The 22,817-nt window shown below is 34.7% G+C and overlaps 1 protein-coding gene across 1 annotated transcript in view; it reads right to left on the minus strand.

Moving 5' to 3' along the window:
- itga8 (integrin, alpha 8) overlaps positions 1 to 22,817 on the minus strand; it is an 82,490-nt gene that overhangs the window by 21,479 nt on the left and 38,194 nt on the right. Inside the window, exons 16-21 of the mRNA XM_051130944.1 lie at positions 20,055 to 20,110; positions 17,714 to 17,868; positions 15,544 to 15,681; positions 15,188 to 15,255; positions 14,849 to 14,996; positions 10,897 to 10,989 (exon numbers count right to left, since the gene is read on the minus strand). Coding sequence (XP_050986901.1) covers positions 10,897 to 10,989; positions 14,849 to 14,996; positions 15,188 to 15,255; positions 15,544 to 15,681; positions 17,714 to 17,868; positions 20,055 to 20,110 — 658 coding nt within the window. The remainder of the gene's footprint in view (positions 1 to 10,896; positions 10,990 to 14,848; positions 14,997 to 15,187; positions 15,256 to 15,543; positions 15,682 to 17,713; positions 17,869 to 20,054; positions 20,111 to 22,817) is intronic.

Below are 22,817 nucleotides of genomic sequence, written 5' to 3' on the forward strand. Positions count from 1 at the left end.
CTTGCGTTCTAAAGATGAACGAAGGCCTCATGGGTTTGGAACGACATGAGGGTGAGTAATTAATGACAGAATTTTCATTTTTGGGTGAACTAACCCTTTAATGTAAAGTGTTACCAGTTATTCATATAATTCCAGTTTGCCTTACATACAGTCAAAAAGTCTGCCAGCTCTTAAAAAGTCTTTATAAAGTCATTTTCTCTGATTTATATCTTTTGTTGTTTTTCTGCTCTGCTGAACGAAGACTAAACACTGGCATCTTCATTCGCAAACAAATAGTAAAATTTCACTAATCATCTCTTTCTCGTTGGCTGTAACTGTGTCCATATGGTGTAGTTCATTAGAAGAACTCTGATAATGGCTGCTGGGATGGATAATGAAGGCCAGTCCTTTAGCTAAAGGCTATGTGCTAACTCTGGAGCCCCATAAATGAGCTTCCCCAGGCGGAAAGCTTCCTTACTACAAAGCCCCTTCATAACGGGTGAGAGTAACAAGTGCTGTTAAACTTTAAAGAGGGAACTGGCCACGGAGCCTCTTTTTGTGGCCTCGCGTCGTTTTTTAAAACTCAGAAAGTTGGTAAATCAAATGAAGATCACGTCTTTGCAACTTCATGCATGTGTTGAAAAATAAGACTTCAACTTTAAGTTTACAAGGGCTGGTTCATATGTTTCTGTGGCAACAGTAATCATCTAATTACACTAATGAGACAATAACTCTTAATCGAAAGTTTTAATGAAACTCAGAACAGATCCTAGCGTACAACATGGGAAAAATGTCCTTGAGTTCCTCAAGTGCGTTTGATTAGATGCATTTCACAACGTAGGAATGAAACATAGGATGTAGTTTCCACAAACACACACATCAAAAGCACTGTGTTGGAATACATATGTGCAATGGTATTTTTTCAGATGGATTACAGATTGAAAAAGCAAAGCCGGACAGAGTGCATCCAGAAAGCTTGAAAATGGCTGGATTGTTATTAAAAACAAAGAACAACGTATGCCAAAAAATGAGCCTGTCAGTCTATTATTTACAGTGTTGTCAGAAGTGTATCACCCCTAAAATATCAGCCCACTCTTTTAAGAGATAATATATTGCTTCAACAATGCCGGGAAATCCTTCTCTTCAAGGTGTCGTGGATAGAGACCAAAGCCATTAACTGTTGCCAAGTTTTGTGATTCTGCATCACCCAAATGTGACATTAGCTTAAATGGGTAGGAGTCAGTGAAACAATAAACTCATTCAGTGCGTTTCATTTTACAGTCCATGAAACGCCTTTCTTCATTGAGTACCACAGTGAGAGCAATAGATGGGGCGAATCCTGTCGCATTTGTATGAATTATGGCTCACAAAAGACATCTACACTGTTATTTCAAAAATACAGCTGAATTTAATGCATTTTCAATTAGAAAAGATGATTCACATTAGTGAGACTGATGGTTTATTGGGATCATTAAAATTAAGAGCCAAAAGAGACAAAGCTTTATTGGCAGTGGTTTTCTGATGGTTTCCTGTATTAACTTACAGCTGAGGTCAAAAGTTACATACACCTTGCAGAATGGTAGTTATTGTACCAAAATAAAAGGGATTGTACAAAATGCATGTTATTTTTTATTTTGTACTGGCCTGAATAAGATATTTCACATAAAAGACATTTACATACAGTCCACAAAAGAACATAATAGATGAATTTATTAAAACGACCCTGTTCAAAACTTTACATATACGGTGTTGTTACCTGAATTATCCACATCTGTTTTTTCGTTTAGTGATAATACTTCAAGTCCCACAAATTGTTTGGTTTTTCATCATTTTTGTGTATTTGAACCCTTTCCAAGAATGACTGTATGAATTTGAGATCCATATTTTTACACTGAGGACAACTGAGGGACTCATATGCAACTATTACATAAGGTTCAAATGCTCACTGATGCTTCAGAAGGAAAAACCACGCATTAAGAGCCGGGGGTGAAAACTTTTGAACAGAATGAAGATGTGTACATTTTTCTTATTTTGCCTAAATATAATATTTTTTTTCATTTAGTACTGCCCCTCAGAAGCTACAGAAGACTTACATGCTTCTTAGAAATTAAAATAAGTTACATTTACCCTCTCAAATTCAAATTCAAAAAGTTTTCACCCCCGGCTTAATGCATTGTTTTTCTTTCTGGAGCATCAGTGAGCATTTGAACCTTCTGTAATAGTCCCTCAGCTGTCCTCAGTGTGAATCTCAAAATCATACAGTCATTGTTGGAAAGGATGCAAATACACAAAAATGCTGAAAAACCGAAGAATTTGTAGGACCTGAAGGATTTTTCTGAAGAACAGCGGGCAGTTTAATTGTTCAGGACAAACAAGGGACTCATGAGCAACTATCACTAAACAAAAAAACACAGCTGTGGATCATTTAAGTAACAACACAGTTTTAAAAATCAAATGTATGTAAACTTTTGAACAGGATCATTTTTATAAATTCAACTATTATTTTCTCATGTGGGCTATATGTAAACATCTTTTATGTGAAATATCTTATTCAGGTCAGTACTAAAAAAATAACATGCATATTGTATGATCCCTTTTTGTTTTGGTAAAATAATTAGCAATTTGCAGATTCTGCAAGGTGTATGTACACTTTTGACCTCAACTGTAACTGTCCTATTCAAAGGCAGAAAATGAAAAGAAATATAACTTAATAGTAAATATTTAAATTAGCAATAAATATAAATATAACAAATGGTTGCTTCTACTTCAGAGAACCGGATCAGTAAAAAAAACCTTTGCCGTTCCTCATACAGGAACAGTCTGTGGCGCTCGTGTTGTTTGAGGTGGTGTGACTAACATGTTTTGTGCACATTGGTCTTGTGATGCCCTATTTGTGATGAATGAGCTGCACCACATGCTTATGACTTCCTTTTATGGGGTATGAGCGGATAGTTTGGAAAGTTTTGTAAAAGAAAACAGAAAATAAGAAAGAATTTGATCACAGGCTACATGCTGATTCCATGTGTGGAGACGCCAATGACGACGGTGTGCGAGTGTTTTGCGAGTGTGAGCTCATGACGTGTTTCTCATTTTGATTGTTGCATGTGAGGTGGGGGATCTGCGGCCTTGTCACCCTCCTCTGCTGGTGCCATGATAATTTGGCCCATGTGGGTTTAACCCCGGAGGCTCCATGACGAAGCCTGTCACCATGACAACGCCCCCTCTTTCTAAATCTGGAATATGTTAACAGGTCACAGAGCCAAACAACTCGCTTTCTATTCCTTTGTGTTCCACAGAAGAAAGTAAGTCGCACAGGTTTGGAACGACATAAGGGTAGTAAATGATGACAGAACTTGCATTTTTGGGCTTTAATGATTCCATGCAAACCCTTTCTACCCCCCTCTGCCATTTTTCAGAAAAACTAGTCAGTGCTAATGCTAACCATGCTAAAATGCCAAGCATCCTCAACAGCAACACATGAGAATGGGTATATAGGTCACTTTGTTTCAACTAAATGCCACTGTGCTGCACAGCCATAGCCACACCCACACCGAAAGCTCATTGGTCCAAAATCATGCTCCTTGTGTTTATTAAATAACCAATAGTATATGATAAATTAAAATAAACTAGAAAACTGTTTTCTGTCATTTAAAGTTGAAATAAAATATAAACGTGATGAAAATCTTTACAAAATTAAATGAAAAAACTGAAATATTTCAGTTGAAGTACTAAAACTACTAAAACTAAAACAGAAATAAAATAAATGACAGCTATATAAAATACAATAGCTAATGAACATGTCAAAAACACATCACAAAATCACAAAAACAAAAAAATTAGGTCAAAAATTAAAAATGTAATAAATATCATAATAGCATGCTAGCAAAAATTATTTAATAAAATAAATTATAGTACTCTGTAAAATACATGGTACAGTATGTGCTCAAAAATGACACATTTGCTGACACTCTCTTTTATATGCTGAATGAATCTACAAACTCTATTCCAAAACCCACAATCCACCACTACGACAGGCCAACTGGACATAAAAACATAGACCTCTGAGCCAACTGTCTGTACACACACTGACTAATACCATTTTAAAACCACAGGTTCATATTGCACACCCATCAGCAGGTAATATTTTGCCTATTCAGTTGTGATGCTCTGATTTATATTTTATGAGCAACATAATCTTTTGAGCTGCTGTAGTAAAAGCAGCCATAAACATCTCTGCCCTACCTCCGCTCTCAGCGAGCTGGCACTGCTCGAGCCAAAGCATTTACCAGCTATGCATCAAATTACAGACGAATTACGTATCAATTGCTTTAACAAGCACTGCAATCCAAACAAACAGAGGAGGAGAGGAGTAAACTGGCTAATAAAGATGGAGGTATGTGTGTCAGATACACTGTAAAACGAATGCTCAGAAACAAATAATATAGTAAATAATACTTTTTTATATACACTCTTAAAAAGTTTTTACTGCCATCTGTGGTTCCATTAAGAAACTTTAAAATCCATGGAAACTATTAATTGCACCAAAGGTTCTTTAGATTATTAAAATGTTATTCACACTAAGAAACAAAATAGTTATTTTAAGAACTGTTCACTGAAATGTTCTTAGGGGTACCAAAATGGTTCTTCTATCCACCTTATTTTTCCCATAAGAGCAATTGTAAATTTTATGCGCGAGGCTTTCGGTCTCTCCCGCTTCCAGCTATTTTTAGCTGTATAAAACAGCCCATTTTACTGCTTGATATTGCAAACTAGTGTGTCTGAGCATATTATTTCATGTATTATCTTGATTATGAACACAGTGGTTTGTAGTGCAAATTGTTTTAACAATTACTGCACTTTGTTATTCTAATCACTATTTTCCTACAGCAGCTAATGAACCGAAAGTCTTGCATATTCACTGCGAAAACCCTCTTTTGGAATCTGTGTGTTTATGAAAATAGGCTGTTACAATCCTATATTCTAGGAAATCACTTGCATATGCAAGTCCGTCTTCACTCCGGGTGACTAAATGATGTTTAACATCAGCCATTGGCTTAGATTTTACTCGCAAGTGTTACATGTAAACAATATTCTTTGTTGTATTTTCCTGTCAGAATAATGGAGTTCATTTGGAATTCCTCAGCTATTAGGAACAACCATAAGATGCAGCCGGTTTTCCTGTAGTGGGTGGAGCAAATGTGCAAATGACGATCTCATTGGCTAACGCTCACCTATTATTGTCCCTGTATTGTTTTCGGCAAATCAGTTCCAGCGAACAAACACAACATGATTAATATTCATGAACCCAGCAGCTCATTAATCCTTATTGTGTTTTATATTGTTATTAGTAGTAGAATTCATAGTATTATTATTATCTTATCAGTATTATTGTTAGTTTTTTTTTCACTCAGTGACCAACAATATCTTAAGCACCACCACCGGTCCTAGTTCAGTTAAAATGACAAATATGCATTCATACACAATTATCAAGTTTTAATTCTTATTAACAAGGTTCTGTCATTAAATAATGCTTGATTATCATAATATAATATCATAATGCCTGACTGACTGATGTTAGGAGTGAACTTTCAGATATTTAAAAAGCTTTTTATATATATACAGTACTGTGCAAAAGTTTTAGGCCACTAGTATATTCACCAGCTAAAAAATGGTTTAAAGTTATTTCTATCTTTTGCTGTAGTGTGTCAGTAAAAAATATCGGTTTACATTTCCAAACATTCTGTTTGCCATTAACTGTAATAATCTAGTGAGATTTTTGTTTGCACAAGGAGTCTGACAACAGCCAGTGCTCCACACTGATCTAATCTCATCATCATCCAGTCTGTCTCTTGGAATGAGATGAAGAAACAGAAAAACTGAGACAGACTAAATCCAGAAGAACTGTGGCAACATCTCCAAGATGTTTCAAGTAACCTACCTGCAAAGCGACCTGAAAAACTCTGCACAAGTGCACATAGGGCAAAAGCTGCTTTAAATGCAAAGGATGGTCACATCAAATGCTGATTTATTTTACTTAATATAAGTTCATTGATAAAGAAAATCTATTTATGACATTGTTTTTGACAGCATCCTCATTTTATGTGCCTAACTGCCTAAAAATGTTAACAGTACTGTAGCTTTGTAGGTATAGGTCTCTTAAAGCATCTTGGAGATGTTGCCACAGTTCTTCTGGATTTAGTCTGGATACACATATACATATACACTGACCAAAATTATAAACGCAACACTTTTGTTTTTGCCCCCATTTTTCATGAGCTGAACTCAAAGATCTAAGACTTTTTCTACGTACACAAAAGGCCTATTTTGCCAAATATTGTTCACAATATTTGTATATATATATATAAAAACGATAATTTCTTGTTTTAAGCACAAAATAGTAAAACAATGCATAAAAATGTATTTTGTTTAGATTAAGAAAATAAAGTTAGTTAAAAGATATATTCTGAAAACAACTCTTAATATCGTAAATAAAAATACACTGTACCTCAGCCTTATTTATATGATTAAAAATACAGTTAAACAGCAATATTGTAAAATATTAATATAATATAATATAATATAATATAATATAATATAATGTAATATAATATAATATAATATAATATAATATAATATAATATAATATAATATAATATAATATAAATATTAAAATAATATAATATTAAAATGTTATTTCTTGTGATGGCAAAGCTAAATTTTATAATTTATCCAGTCAATGTCGCATGACCTTTTGGAAATATAAACTTTAATATGCTGAACTGGTGCTCAATAAACAGTTATTAATATTAATATTTTTGTGGATACAGTGATACTTCTATCAAGATTCTTTGTTGAATAGAATCTTTTGTAATATTGTATATATATATATAAAACAGTATATCAGTCTGATATGTAAACTAAAAATGTATTAGCCAATGGCGATTCTATTGCCAAGGTGTGCATTGAGGGTTGGTTTAAATGTAATTTTGGCATATTATATTCAGTTCATTATAGTTAAAAACACAAAAAAAAAAACAATATTTTCTGCTCAACAGTGGACATATTGAAGCCAATTTCTATGTGCAAGATGAATAAACGCTACATATTAATTCACAAAAACAGTAAGTCGATTAAAAACCTTTTCACAAAGCTGACCATTGTTACTGTAATTCAGATTTATTATCTTACAGAACTTATATCCAGCCAACTAAAGTACTTTAGATGCAACTAGCCATTTTTTTAGTTGGAGAGACCTTGGTTTTCTTCATAACATGTTCCAAAATATATTATGTCTTGAAATGTGTCCAAGTCACAAAATTTCTCCTATAACCAAAAAATCCTTACAGCTGCGTACGTCGATTTAGGATAATGATACAACATAATCTTCCCTGCTTTTAATGAAAGAGAAATGCTCAATATGGATGAAGCAGGAATGAAGCAGACTGGAGCCTAATGAGCAGATCACCCCGAGGGCTTTGAGGAAATGGGAAACCGATGGAGAGAGAAAGAGAGAGGGAGAGACAGACAGAGAGAGCTTTTTATAAATGGATGTCACCCTTGAGTTTACAAATGACTACTAGTAGAAATATCAATCAAAAACATAATACTGTACATGAATATGCAATTCAAAATAATGAATAATCTGGACTCAGGAATACGGCTTTATGTATGTGTGTGTGTGTGTGTGTGTGTGTGTGTATGAGATGCAGGGCAGGATGTTGTGTTGAGTGTGTGTTGAGTATGTGTGACAGGTCAAGAGTGTGTTTTGTAACTGTTATAACTGCACCCCAGGCTGAGATATTTGGGATGGCTAGAGACGGGTTGTCATGGTGACTAGTAAATAGATGGAGAGTGTGTTTAGACTGAACCTTAAACTTTGTCCCAATGTGTTTACACCCTCCCTTCACACACTCACTTCATCATCCCACTTTTTCTCTCCACCCGCTGTTTTGTTTTCCAGACTCTCATTAACAATGTTCAACATCAACCTGACAAACGGGGAAGAGAGACTGCACAATGAAAATCACACAATGCACAAATAGTGTCAAGCTAAGTTTTCTCTTTAGTCAACACACATGCTCATATCATTAGAGAGATGTATATTTGTCCTTAATGGCATGTGAATGAACACATCTGTATAACAGCCACATTCCCGAGGGTCCACAGGGCCAGTAAGCAAGCAGTCTTAAAAAACAGATGAGTTAGTGAGGACGCATACACAGACTTTTCTTAATCAATATTTTTGTAATTTTTCACTAGCAGTATACAGTATGCAAATAATCAGTGTTGGACAGTAGCTAGTTACTAGTAATGCATTGCAGTACTAATATTACTTTCTCAGGTAGTGTAACTAATTCCTACTAAAATTGAAGTAATAATATTACGATACCATCCAAAAAAATGGCTAGTTACTACAGTAGTCAACATTTGAAGTGGATCAAAACCTTTTAATCAAAGTTGTCCTAAAACCAAAACAATACCCATTCTTGTCTTAAAGAACTTTGATGAACTTTTTGGTGCACTTCAAATGTTGACTACTATAGTTACTTTTTTGTCACAATCGCTAATTTTAAATTTAAAAATCCAATCATCCCTATTAGTAACTGTCTTGCATGTACACATGTTATGTCACCAACGCAGCAAGCTAGTTTCGTTGGAAGATGGAGAAGCCCACATCATATAGTGGCTGGAAATAGAGCCATTATTTTAATTTTGTAAAATTGTGTAGTGATGCTAAGACTTTGTCTTATCAAATCTTATCAATGTTAGGTTGGTTCTACCTGCTTGAGCCATGTTGGAGATTACTATGTTGCTGCTTTATTAAAAAAATAAAATTATTTAAAATATTGTGGCTTGTCATCAATGTGAGCCAGTTGTAGTCTTCATTCATCTGTAACTTTTATGGATTCACAGGCTGCAAAAATTCTGCAGTTTTTGGGGTTTTTCTGCAGCCAAGTTTTTGGGGTGTAATGAAAAAGTAATGTAACTAGTAGTATAAGTACTGGAAAACTAATGTAACTAGTAGTGTAACTAATTACTATTGACTGGGAGTAAGTAATGTAACAGTATTACTTTTAGTGCTGGGCAATGATTAATCGCATCCAAAATAAAAAGTTTTTGTGTACATAATATATACTGTGTATATTTATTATGTATATATAAATACACACACATGCATGTACATATATTAGTAAAAATATCTTATGTTTATATATTAAATATATTTATATATAATATAAATTATATGAATATAAATATACACATGTAAATACATGTAAACATTTTCAAAATATAAACTGTATGTGTGTGTCTTTATATATACAGAATAAATATACACACCACACACACATATATTATATAATCAAAAAAGTATTTTGGATGCGATTAGTCATTTGAACAGCACCAGCAAGGAGTAACTAGTAATTAGTAATATATTAAATTTTTTGAGTAACTAGCCCAACAATAATACACAAATCTAACAAAATAGTAAAATAATGCATAAAAATGTATTTTGTTTAGATTAAGAAAATAAAGTTAGTTAAAAGATATATTCTGAAAACAACACTTCATATCGTAAATAAAAATATACTGTATCTCAGCCTTATTTATATGATTAAAAATACAGTTACACAGCAATATTGTTAAATATTAATATAATATAATATAATATTAAAATCTTATTTCTTTTGATGGCAAAGCTAAATTTTATAATTTATCCAGTCAGTGTCACATCACCTTTCGGAAATATAAACTTTAATATGCTGAGCTGGTGCTCAATAAACAGTTATTAATATTAATATTTTTGTTGATACAGTGATACTTCTATCAAGATTCTCCGTTGAATAGGATCTTTTGTAACATTATATATGTCTTTACAGTCACTTCTGATCAATTTCTTTGCTGCTTATTTCATAAATTTTTAAATAAAATAAAATGAACTTGACTCATCTCACTTGCACTTACTGAAAGAACCTCTCTCCTTCAAAGTTTCAGCATCCTGTTTTGGTTGAACAGGATCAAGAGACTTTGGGGACATCCTCATTTGTAAAACTGGTGTAAAAATAAAGTAAGAAATGTTTTTTTGAAATTGTGAGGTGTAGGGTTGGGGTAGGGGTGGGTTTAGGTTAGAAAATGTATAACTATCTGTATATAAAAACAATAGATAATTTGTCCCCATTTAGATAGCCAAGTAAATGTGTGTATGTGTGTGATGCATCTGCAGGTGTCTCATACAGGACCTGAAGTCTCAGCAAACTGACAGCACTGCTAAATATCTGGCTATTAAAGGGCAAACTAATACGCTGTCTTACCCTTTTCTCACCTCTGTACAATCCTCCTTCCTCTGTCCTTCTCATTTATGTTAATGCACTGAAGGATTCAAGCTCATACTGAAAGCAAAGGCCCAAAACATATGCAAGTACGCAAGGGTACAAACTCTACAAGCATATAAACCCCAGCCCAATTTTATGTGATGACAAATGCACCAAAATCCAATTCATAATGCAACTCAACCATGCACTGCCGCAAAACACTGTACATTTTAAGTCAATTTCTGTCATGGTGGCTGTATAAGGGTAATTGTTTGAAATGAAGATTGCTGAGCAAGTTACTTAAGTTTAGACTGATAGTTAGACTGATGACAGGTTTATAGTTTGCTATCTAAATGATAACACATCTGGTTTAATAGCACAGACATTTGAAGGAAACTATATTGCCCTCTCGAGTACTGAGGTTTTGTTACCCTCACTGTAATGCAAGAAAGCACATTACACACCATTTGTCTGTAACGTAAATATGTAGCACACACTTGCAAAGCATTGGCCAAGCATTCTATACTACTTTCCTTCATTCATTTTCAGATCAAACTGTAGACATTACATCATATAAATAGAGTTTGTAGACAGACATGGCTCTTACATTTGTGTCAGCCACCATTGGGTTTCCCAGGTCACAAACCACAACTCTGGTATCATTCTCCGTCCTGTGCTCACAGTTCAGCCGCTGGAGATCCTGAGACCGAGAGAAAAAATATTTTAGCCTTCATTATTTGATTTATAATAGCTGCTGTGTTAAATACATGCTTAATGTGTAAAGGAACACAAATAGAAGCATAATGGCCCCTAAAAAAATATTTTAAATATTAAATAAATGTTAAATATTAAAATAGTAAATAAATTAATCTTTACATTTTTTAAATAAAATAAAATAAAATAAATAATAGGTGCATGACATCACTGAAAACAAAACCAGTCATTAACTACCATAAGCCAGTGAAAACAAGTCTCTAGAGGGTCAAGGGAGGGACGGAGGAAAGGAAACAAGAGAGAGAAAGTGCATGATGAATTTTCTGATAGTAATCACATCATACATCACTGAGGCCCTCCCCCTGTCATCTCCTCAACCCCCTACATCAGTCTCTCTTTTCCACCATCTCCCTCCTCTGGCAATCACTTCCTCTCCCCAAAACAGAGTCAAACCGTAACCAGTCTGCTCCCAGAAGAGCAGCTAATGTAGTTGTGCAAATTGCATTAAGAGGCACTCTTAAACACGTGCTGCAATTACCAGCTATACACTGTGTCTGTTAAACTCATAACTGACAGACAGAGAGCAGTCAGATCTTTTGCGGTCAGTGCCACAGAGCGCCAGTGTCTCAAGCGGGAAGAGGCAGCGATGCATGAATGAGATGATAGAATGACTGAATGACAGCAGCAGATATGAATGAAGATAAGAGAATGCAGGACTGTATGAAATGAAATAAAAAGTCTGTTAGATCTCAGAAATGCATTACAGAGCACACCTAGACATGAGGCATGTTTTAGACTGTTTAATAAGAAACCATACCCATAATTAGATCAACATTCACTGCATTCCTGCCTCATTACAACATCAAAGACACTGCAATGCTCATGTTTGTGTTTTTAACTCGGAGTCAGAATGGATTACAGATTTAGTATTTCACCATGATGGATTTAAACCTATTAAGTAAATCTGATATTTCACAAGACCTGAGCTCACGTTACACTTTGTCATGACCAGCTGCAATGCGATAAAACGTCATCTTTGTCTTGAACGATGCAGAATGATAGATAGAACGACAGAACGATATTAAAGAATAGACAGATATTAAACACATGTAAAATATTTATACACTGTAATAAGCGAAATAAACTCAGGCATGAGCTGTTTTCTGGAAGAAGAAAATAGAGTGAGTCATAAACTAAACAGCAATGAAAGTCTGAGACTAAAATAAACCTTTTATAATCAGAGCAACTATAAATGAAAGACATCATACAAAAGACTTATACTACATGCAGTATTTATAAACTTCTACATGTAATCGCCCACCCAGACCCTCATAAACACACATTAACCTCTTTTCCACTGTTGGGCCAGTGCAAGCCAGGGCTAACAACAGGCTAGACAGAGCCAATAGCCTTGAACCTTGAGCTGCAAGGCCAAAATCAAGCTGTGCTTCCACTCTCAAGCCAGTAGCCCCGTAGTGCTACTCTAACATTCACTCTTAAAGAGATAGTTCAGCCAAAAATGAAAATTCTGTCATTAATTTTTCACCCTCATGTCGTTACAAACCCGTAAGAGCTTCGTTCATCTTCAGAACACAAATTAAGATATTTTTGATGAAATCCGGGAGCTTCTGACCCTGCGTAGACAGCAACGCAACTGACACGTTCAAGGCCCAGGAAGGTAGTAAAGGCATCGTTAAATAGTCCATGTGACATCAGTGATTCAACCGTAATGTTATGAAGCTAAGAGGATACTTCTTGTGCACAAAGAAAAGAAAAATAACGACTTTATTCAACAATTTCTTTTCTTTCCTGTCAGTCTTCGACGCAGGAGCCATCGTAGCCTCTGTTAGTTCATTGTCTGTATATTCTGGTTCAAATAAGACTGGACAACAGAGAGTCATCCTCTCTGTTGAAATCTTCAGACATGTTTACAAAGACTGTACAGCATGCATCTTACTCTGCTTGTAAACAAGGTGCAGTGCAACTGGGTTCTACGTCGTGGTACTTTTACGAACGTGCATCGAAGACACAGAAGAGAAGAAATTGTTGAATAAAGTTTGTTTTCTTTTCCCACAAAAAGTATTCTCATAGCTTAATAACATTACAGTTTTACCACTGATGTCACATGGACTATTTTAACAATGTCCTTACTACCTTTCTGGGCCTTGAACATGGTAGCTGCGATGCTGTCTATGCAGGGTCAGAAACAGAGTATGTGAGCGGAGTGGAGCGGCAACAATTTCCTCTCCGCGCTCCGGGCGTTTAATAATCACTCCGCTCCAGCTATAACATGGTTATGCCAAGCTTATAACATGGTTGTCAGCATTAAAAGGTATAATTGCTGCTTTTTGCGGTGCAAATTTAGTCTGTGATGAAAATAACAGTAGCCTACGTTTTTGCTTTCTTACAGATTTCTGCTCATTCGAAATCGGATACAGATGAAGCACTGTAAGATTACGTTTGTTTTAATGCATTATTGAGAGAGTGATTGTGTAGGAATAAGTGTTTTACCAGATTTAAATGATTTGAGTGATCCATCTCTATCAGTCTACCTAATATGTTTAACAAGTGAATTCTTGCTAACTATGCAGTTATATTATATGCCATTGGCATGAATTGTACTCGTGATGGAGTGGTGGTGGAGCGCTTTTGGAAAGAGTGAAAACCACGACAGTCTGACTTTTAAAAAATCCGTTCCTCCTTACACTCTGCGCTTCGCTCACATCCTCTTGTCAGAAAGCTCTCAGATTTGATCAAAAACATCTTAATTTGTGTTCTGAAGATGACTGAAGGTCTTACGGATTTGGTATGATATGAGTAATTAATGACAGAATTTTCCATTTTGGCTGAGCTTAAAGGAGAAGACATCCAGAACAAAAAATTACAGATAATGTACTCACCCCTTTGTCATCCAAGATGTTCATGTCTTTCTTTCTTCAGCCGTAAAGAAATTATGTTTTTTGTGGGAAACATTTTAGGATTTTTCTCCATATAATGGACTGATATAGTGCCCCAATTTTGAACTTCCAAAATGCAGTTTAAATGCGGTTTCAAACAATCCCAAATGCGGTTGTAAGTGACCCAGCCGAGAAAGAAGGGTCTTATCTATCTATTTTCATTTTAAAAAATGCAACTGAAATACTTTTTAATCTCAAAAGCTCGTCTTGTCTTGTTCTCCTTGAACTCTGTGTATTCTGACTCAAGACAGTTAGGGTACATCAAAAAAATTAGTATTTTCTCCCTCAACTTCAAAAATCATTTCAAAATTAGCCTACATCATTGCAGAAGCACCGACCCAGTCTTTGCAAAGTGAACATGCAGAGAAGAACAAACACCCTCAACAAAACTGGTAAAACAGCAATATAAGATGATGTTGAAGTTGAGGGAGAACATGAGATGGGAATTTTTCGACATACCCTAACTGTCATGAACCGGAGAAAAACAGTTTAGGCAGAGCAAGACAAGACGAGCACTTGACATTAAAAAGTATAGAAATTGTATTATTTTTATGGAAATAACCGAGCGTTTCGCTAGATAAGACCTGGGATTGTTTAAAGCTGCATTTAAACTACATTTTGGAAGTTGGGGCACCATATCAGTCCATTATATGGAGAAAAATTCTGATGTTTCCCTCAAAAAATGTAATTTCTTTAAGGCTGAAAAAAGAAAGACATGAACATCTTGGATGACAAAGGGTGAGTACATTATCTGTCAATTTTTGTTCTGGAAGTGGACTTCTCCTTTAACATGCCTCCCTGGATCAAACGTCACACAACACCACAGTTTTACCAGTTTTACATGCAGTATATGTACAGTCAAAAAGGATAATGGGTAATGTTGTTTACCTCACGTCTGCGCTCCACACCAATATAGTCTGCCTCTGGTGGGAGAGTCACATGAAGCTCTGCCTCATACGCCCCCTCGCCCTCATTGGCTGCATTAATGATCAACATAAGCAAGTTGTCATCCCCAATTATAAGTTCAGTCTGGTCCCTATAAAACAACAATGAAACCAGAATTTAAAATCACTTCTTATATGAGGCCAATATCAAAGAATGACCTCATATAAAACATAAACAACTGATACATAATAGAGCACTGCATATAAAACAAATACACAAACAATTGGTCAATGGCACACACATGTACTGTACTGCCATACTGCATCAGACCCACTGACTCACATTTTAGCAGAAAGTTTGAGATCTGGGATGCACATGTTGTCTTCTCCACAGTCCAACAGGATGTTTGCCTAAGGGAGAGGGAAAAAAACCCTTCTTTTTCTGTTTTTGTTTGTTTGTTAATCGAATTGAACTGGCGTTTTACTTTTTCTCTACTTAACTCTGTTTAGATCGGACAACAAGTTGTTGTCTTGTTTTCATAAAAAAAAAAAAAAAAAAAAACTTCTTCGAAACCCTGCATGTCACGCTTGAATTACATTGCTTGAATTGCATGTCACAATTGAATTATTTAACGTGCAGATGAATGCATACATGCAGCTTCTCACAAACACTGCTAAACTTTCATGTTGCATGCAAACCTGCTCATGGTGAAAGGTCTTGCTGTAGTGGTCCAAAATGGGCCGCAGCTGGAGGCCAGGTGGAGGGGAGTTCTGGTCCAGACTGTAGTTTAGTGTCACACTGATAGGACTCAGTTTATCTCTGAATTCTCCCTCATCCTACACACAGACCAAGGAAAAAAAAAAAAGAAAGAGAGGTGGATTGCAAACAGAACTGACAGAAACAGAACTCTTTCTCTCATCCTAGTTTTACTTTACTTATTCTACTACTTATTTAATTGTCTTTGTGCTTTGACATCAGTCTGTTTCCTATAAATGACAGAGAAAAATCACAGCTGCTGTGTGAGCAGAGCCAAGGGCAATAAATACAATTATTTCATAAGTTAGGAGGATTTGAGAAAAGGAGAAAGTATGTTTATGTTTCTGAACAGAAATGCACAAGGATTTGTGAAGGAAAAGCTTATGAACACAAAAGCTGCCAGGCTGTTATGGTGTAAGGCTGCTGCATAAAAACACACATATTTCCACAAATCCAAATTGTTACAAACACAAATATTTCCTCAAATTCTGGGTGAATTCATACCTACAAATTTTTTTAATCATGACTGATTAAAATATATGTATATATTATACATATACATATTATACATATATACATATTAAATATATGTATATATTTTTTTAATCATGACTGATATATATATATATATATATATATATATATATTATAATTTATATATATATATATATATGATATATTATATATATATATATAATATATATTATTAACATATTAATAATAATAATTTATTTCAGATATATTATATATTAATAATAAATAAATAATATGAACATTTTACATATTCACACTTATTTCATCTCTGTTCTTATGTTTTAGGGTGTTTCACATCTGTAATATAGTAATAATAATATAATATGTAAAGTATTCAACTATTTTTATTTAATAATTATATCAGTATATATATATATTTACTAATTTAATTACTTTTATAGTAATAATAAGAAGAAGAAGAAGAAAAAGAAAAATTAAACAATAATAATTATAACAATATAAACAATTTTGCTGTTGGATATTTATAACCTAATCTAATCTGACATAATCTAATCTAATCTAATCTTAATTTAACCTATTTATTATTGTTATTAAATCATTTCCTGTTTCTAATTTCTGTTCTGTATATGTTTACTAATTTAATTAATTTTATAATAATAATGATAATTGTAAAAATAATAATAATTCTTTTGTTGGATATTTGTAATGTACTATAATATAAAATAATATAAACCTTTTAGTTGGATATTCGTAATATAATATAATATAAAAAGCATAACTTCTTTGTTTAATATTATGAATTATATATCAGTATATTTACAATAATAACCAATTTATTATTCTTATTTAATAATTTCCTGTTTCTAATTTCTGTTCTGTTAAGGATTATATATACAGTATATATATTTACTAATTTAATTACTTTTATAATAATAAATCATAACAATAATAATAATAATATAAACATTTATTTTGTTGTATATTTGTAATATAATATAATATATAATAAAAAACATAACTTATTTATTTAAAATTATTAATTAGATATCAGTATATACTCAATTATAACTAATTTGTTATTCTTATTTAATAATTTTCTGTTTCTAATTTCTGTTCTATTAATGATTATATCAGTGCATATATATAAAATTACTTTTATAATAATAATAAAATAATAATCATTTTATTATAATTCTTGTTTAATCATTTCCTTTTTCTAATTTCTGTTCTGTTTTGTTGATGGATGTTTGTTATATATAATAGTGATAGCTCATGTTGCTCCTGAGACTTTATCTGTCAAACTGAGTTGGCAAATAAAAGTATTTCCCATGGCCTGTGTTATCATATAAACACCCAAAAACACTTAAGACTGCGTTCAATTCCTGTGTCACCTCGGCCCGGCAGAATTTTTGGTCTAATTTTCGAGACGCACTCTCACGGAGGGGTTCTCACATTGCTTATTCCGTCCAGATGAGCCGTGTTGTACTACAAGCTTGGTTTGGCTCACAATTAACTTTCCCATGGGTTCAGTTGTAGTGAAGATAAAACAAGAATTTATCACAAGGAATGAGGCCAGTTCAGCAACGTTCTGTGCTGTGTGTGGACTATATGGCTCACCCGCAGGTAAACAGAGTAGTTGTGGCAATGCTGGCGGTCCCCTTGACCCAGAACCAACTGTTGGGTTCTCTGGTGCTGGTGAGAGTCCATGAACAAGATCCTCTTAACTGCTCCACGCTGCTTCAGCCAATCCAGCTGCAGGTCCATTCTCAGAGCTGGAAGAGAGAGAGAGAGAAATCCAGGCAGGCTATTGTTAGCTCCACCTTTACGGACTCTAATTCCTGCAATTTCTGCTTGAACCAAACAGGGTTTGGACCATAAAAATTGCACGTTCCTAAGGTTAATGACCAGGGCTTCTGAACAACACTCAAATAGGGCTTCCAACAAACGTGCACCTCACACACAGCCACACCTGTTCTTTGTCATATCCAAAACCATATGCACTGATTTTTAACAGGCCTGCATTCAGAAGTGCTGGGAAAAGAGGCTTTTATTGCCTGTTGGTTTAACTGAGTTTGGCACCTTCTCCATTTTGGCCATTACTGAAGCCACTTACATACAGATGTTCAACAAGTGCTCAGACACACAAACTCACACTGAGCACAATACATATAAGTGAAAATGATAAGCATTGTGAGACAATGTGTATTGGATGGTGAAATCACTTGTTTTTATTTTTAGCCTGTGAAGTATTAGAGTTCTAGAAGTCTCATTCTTTTTTCCATAGAGAAATTGACTAAACAATTTTTTTTGAAAAATCCCCTGAAATGTAGAAGCCACAGAAAAAAACATGTTTTTTGGACAAGTACAATTATGAAGAAACATTCACCGTCTAAGAAAGACGTAATGGTGTCAGTTTCTGTACACTCCGAAACAACTTATGTAACATTGTGATTTGTGATATGTTGTTTGCAAAGCTTTATGGGATGTGTAGTTCATTTAGGAAGAAGTACCTTCTAACAGTTATTTTAAAATACTTTCTTGCTTTGAACCAGATCAGAGAGAAAGAAGAAGCCAGTTTCCGCCACTGAATAAAAAAATAAAAAACGTTATTGCGACTTTATTTGTGACTTTATTTTATTTTATTTTGATTGACTTTTTATTTCGCAGTTCTTTTTTCTAAGAAGTCTGAGATTTAAACTCGCAATTAAGTTATTCAAGTCAGAACTGCAAGATGTAAACTTGCAGTTGCGAGTTAAACAGTTTGCGAGATATGAAGTCACAATTCTGACTTTTTTTCTCAGAATTGCCTGATATAAACTGCAAAACTTGCAATTCTGACTTTATGTTTGTATCTCACAATTTTGTCTTTTTCTTGCAATTCTGACACATAAACTTTTGATTAAGTTATTGATTGAATTATTGAAGTCAGAATTGCTAGATATAAACTTGCAGTTGGGAGTTAGAAAGTCAAAATTCTGAGATATAAAGTCATAATTCTGACTTTTTCTCAGAATTTCTCAATATAAACTCACAATTGCGAGAAATAAAGTTGCAAAGTTTTTTCTCACAAATTGGACTTTGTATCTCGCAATTCTGTCTTTTTCTCCCAATTGTGAGTTCGTATCTTGCAATTCTGACTTTTTTCCTCACGACTGAGTTTAAATCATGCAATTCTGAGAAAAAAAGTCAGAATTGCGAGATAAAAACTTGCACTTGCAAAAGTCAGAATTGTTTTCTTTCTCGCAACTCTGACTTTTTTCTCAGAATTGCATGATTAAAACTTTCTTGCCAAAAATAAAGTCAGAATTGCGAGAAAAAAAACTCACAATTAAGACTTTTTTCTAGGAATTCTGAGATATAAACTCGCAATTGAGTTGTTGAAGTCAGAATTGCAAGATATAACTTGCAAATATGAGTTAGAAAGTCAATGTTGTGAGATATAAAATCACAATTCTAACTTTTTTCTCAGAATTGCCCGATATAAACTCACAATTGCAAGAAATAGTCAGAATTGCAAAATGGGAGTTTGTATCTCGCAATTCTGTTTTTTCTCGCAATTGTGAGTTTATATCTCGTAATTCAGACTTATTTCCCCTCACAATTGAGTCTAAATCATGCAATTCTAAAAAAAACACAAAAATTGCACTTGTGAGAAAAGCCTTTTTTGTTGTGAGAAAAAGTCAGAACTGCATGATAAAGACTCACAATTCTGAGTTTATTTCTTGCAATTCTGACTTTATAACTTGCAATTGTGAGTTTATACGGGTATCTCACAGTTCTGAGAAAAAAAGTCTGAAGAGCGAGATGTAAACTGAAATAAAAACTCACAATTAGTGTTTTTTTATTTTTTATTTAGTGGCGGAAACAGGCTTACATACACTGGCCAAGTACATTTGTTCAAGACATTTGCTGATAAGACTACAATTAATAGAAATCAATAGAAAAGTATTGCACTTACCTACATAATCAGGAATACCAATCCCAGAGATCTTTGCACAGACATTTACTGACAGACTAAGAGAAAGAAATAAAGAGAGAAAGAGACATTTAGTACAGCATAACTTAGCCAAAAAGCAATACTGACATTTAAGTGATGTTAAAAAAACACAAGGAAGAGGATTGCTAATAGGGGTGGAGTGTTTATACACGGAGCTGAATGGAGACGAGGGATGCTGAGGGACTCTGTGCTCCTCAATATTTAATTACTTAATTGAATTTGCCTCTTTTTTCTCTTCCATCTGCCCTTTCCTCGCTTTATCTCTCTATACCTCTCTCTCTTTAATAGTCTGGTAATAGAGGCTGGCAATTAGATCAGCCCAAAAGTGATTTCCTGTTCCTGTCAGAAAAAAAGGCACAAAACCTCTGTCACGTTCTCAAAGATCTCGTACAAATACTTTGTCATTAAATATTCTAATAACATTTTAAAAGCCCTTTTATATGAAGTATAATACGCAAACACCCACACAAACACACTTTTATCCAGCACAGGATGTCACGGCTATGGGCCGCACAATTAATTTACTGGAATCTTAAGATGGTAGTTTAGTTGCCGCAGGGCTCTTGTTTAAAACCAGTCTGTCATTTGCAAAGAAACACAAATGAAGCCTGTACGGAGGACTTAAAATACGCTAATTCATCACAAACAACTCACTGACACATGCTGTAAGGTGAGCGCGCATAAAAACATGCTTACACCTTTCCATCTGGTGCTCAACAACTGTATTTCCGTTATGTTGAACGTGTAATGATATCTGTGCTCAGGGACTCGCAACTGCAGTCTTAATGGCCCAAAGGGCCAATCCGACGCATAGCATTCCATACAACCCAAATATGTCTAATCAGAAACACCCCATTAGCCCCCCTACACACACTTACACAGCAATGAGCGTGTCTGAGTTTAAATTAGCGATAAACAGCTGGATGCTGTGCCTCATGAACAACACGAAATACCCATGAGGCCATTCCTGATGGAATCCAGCATTGTACATTGTGCTCTAACCACGCAAACCCTGCCATGACCCCTCCAGGTAGTGATGCATTTTAAAACACACAGCAGAAGTCATGTGTACGCTGTACAGCGAGAGAGAGAAAGGAGAGAGAGTATGCATATTTAAGGGAAGAAGTGGCCCCGCTATACATAATTTAATGATGACCTGTTAGTTCTCCTCCCCCGTGACGACATAATCATGCACAACGCCTGTGCACATACAAACACTCCAGTGCCCGGAGGTTGACCCCCCTGACCCCTGTTCTGACCCCACTGCAACATTTCTGACTCTGCCGCCCATCTGCCATTTGTAATTACTGCCCACTCCTCAAGAGTTTTAATTGCACCCTCGTGTGTGTGTGGTTTGACATGAGTCATTTAACACAGTTTTACACTCTGCACATGCATAGGTTGTTTAAAGGGGAGGTCTAATGCTATTTCATGCATTCTGACTTATTTACACTGTTAAAGAGCATGAGGATGCTCATGCTAAACATGACCAAAGTCTCAAAAAAATGAGTTGGATGTATAACGGAATATTTCAGTGCCAAATACACTTCTTTAGGGTTTGTATAAGTTTCTGAAAGTTTTTTTTCCCAAGTATGGCCATGTATGATGTCATAACAGGTGGAATTCCTTATATGGGCACTTCTCCTGGAAATGCAAACGCACACATCAACCTGGGGTACGTTTCCTGTACAACGACGTAACTCGCTCATTAACCTCCATAGTACGATGTATTGTTGTGGAAACGAACTAGCTAGTCATGACTGTTTCCTGAACATGGTCGCATCTGCGTCGTTTGAACCACATTAGTTCAACAATGTAGGGCTGTTGTTAACGACGTCACCGAGTAATAACTTATGTTATTTAACTGATTAGAGATCTCGAAAATGCAGCTATACTGAACATGGTACCTGATGACTAATTTACTATTTTTTGTTCCCCGTCATTTCGCTTTATTTGATGAAGCTTAAAAATACATAGATTAAAATGCATTTATATTTAGATTGAGTTAAAGATATATATTGTACTGCATGTTAGCTTGCTTATTGTGCCCAAGAGCATAATTTATTGAGCTCATATGTCTTACTAACAAGGAACTATTCTTCTTACCACAGGTCGAGAGCTGTAGTTCCAACCACGTGAGTTTGTGACGCTGTTTGTGAATGTTCGTTTGAACTAAGGTTTCGGGAAACACCGAATCGTTGAACTATGTTGGTAACGACGGAACTTGCGACCACAGTTGGATAACGATGGATTTGGGCAAAGCACTCCCGAGCGATAGCAAGAGCAAAAGCACGCCCAGCAACATGCTTCATTCGGGTTAAGGAAGTCGTCAGGATCTGATTTTGCATCAAATATATAGGTCATTCTACTGAATTGGGAGGTGGCTGTACTGAACCCTAACCCCTAAATGTCAACTTATGAAAATAATAATAATAAATAATTTGTACATTTTATTCCATAGTTAAAAAGTGAAGTTCACAAATATTCCTTTTATATTTTCTTTGTAAATTATGAAACTTAAATTAAAGTAAATTTACGTAAAAAAAAAAAAAAAAGTGTCATTTTTTGCATTTTCATGTCACTACCGAAACATTGTAAGTTTTAGTCCATTGGCTGAGAGTGATTTTAACTACACCCCTATATTTATCAGGAAATATTTGTGGCACCCTCTCTCATAGCTACATGATGAGTAGACAGGCCCCATCATTTTGAGGTAAATGTGTT

This window comes from Labeo rohita, chromosome 16, assembly GCF_022985175.1.
Source record: "Labeo rohita strain BAU-BD-2019 chromosome 16, IGBB_LRoh.1.0, whole genome shotgun sequence".
NCBI classification, from domain to species: Eukaryota; Metazoa; Chordata; class Actinopteri; order Cypriniformes; family Cyprinidae; genus Labeo; species Labeo rohita.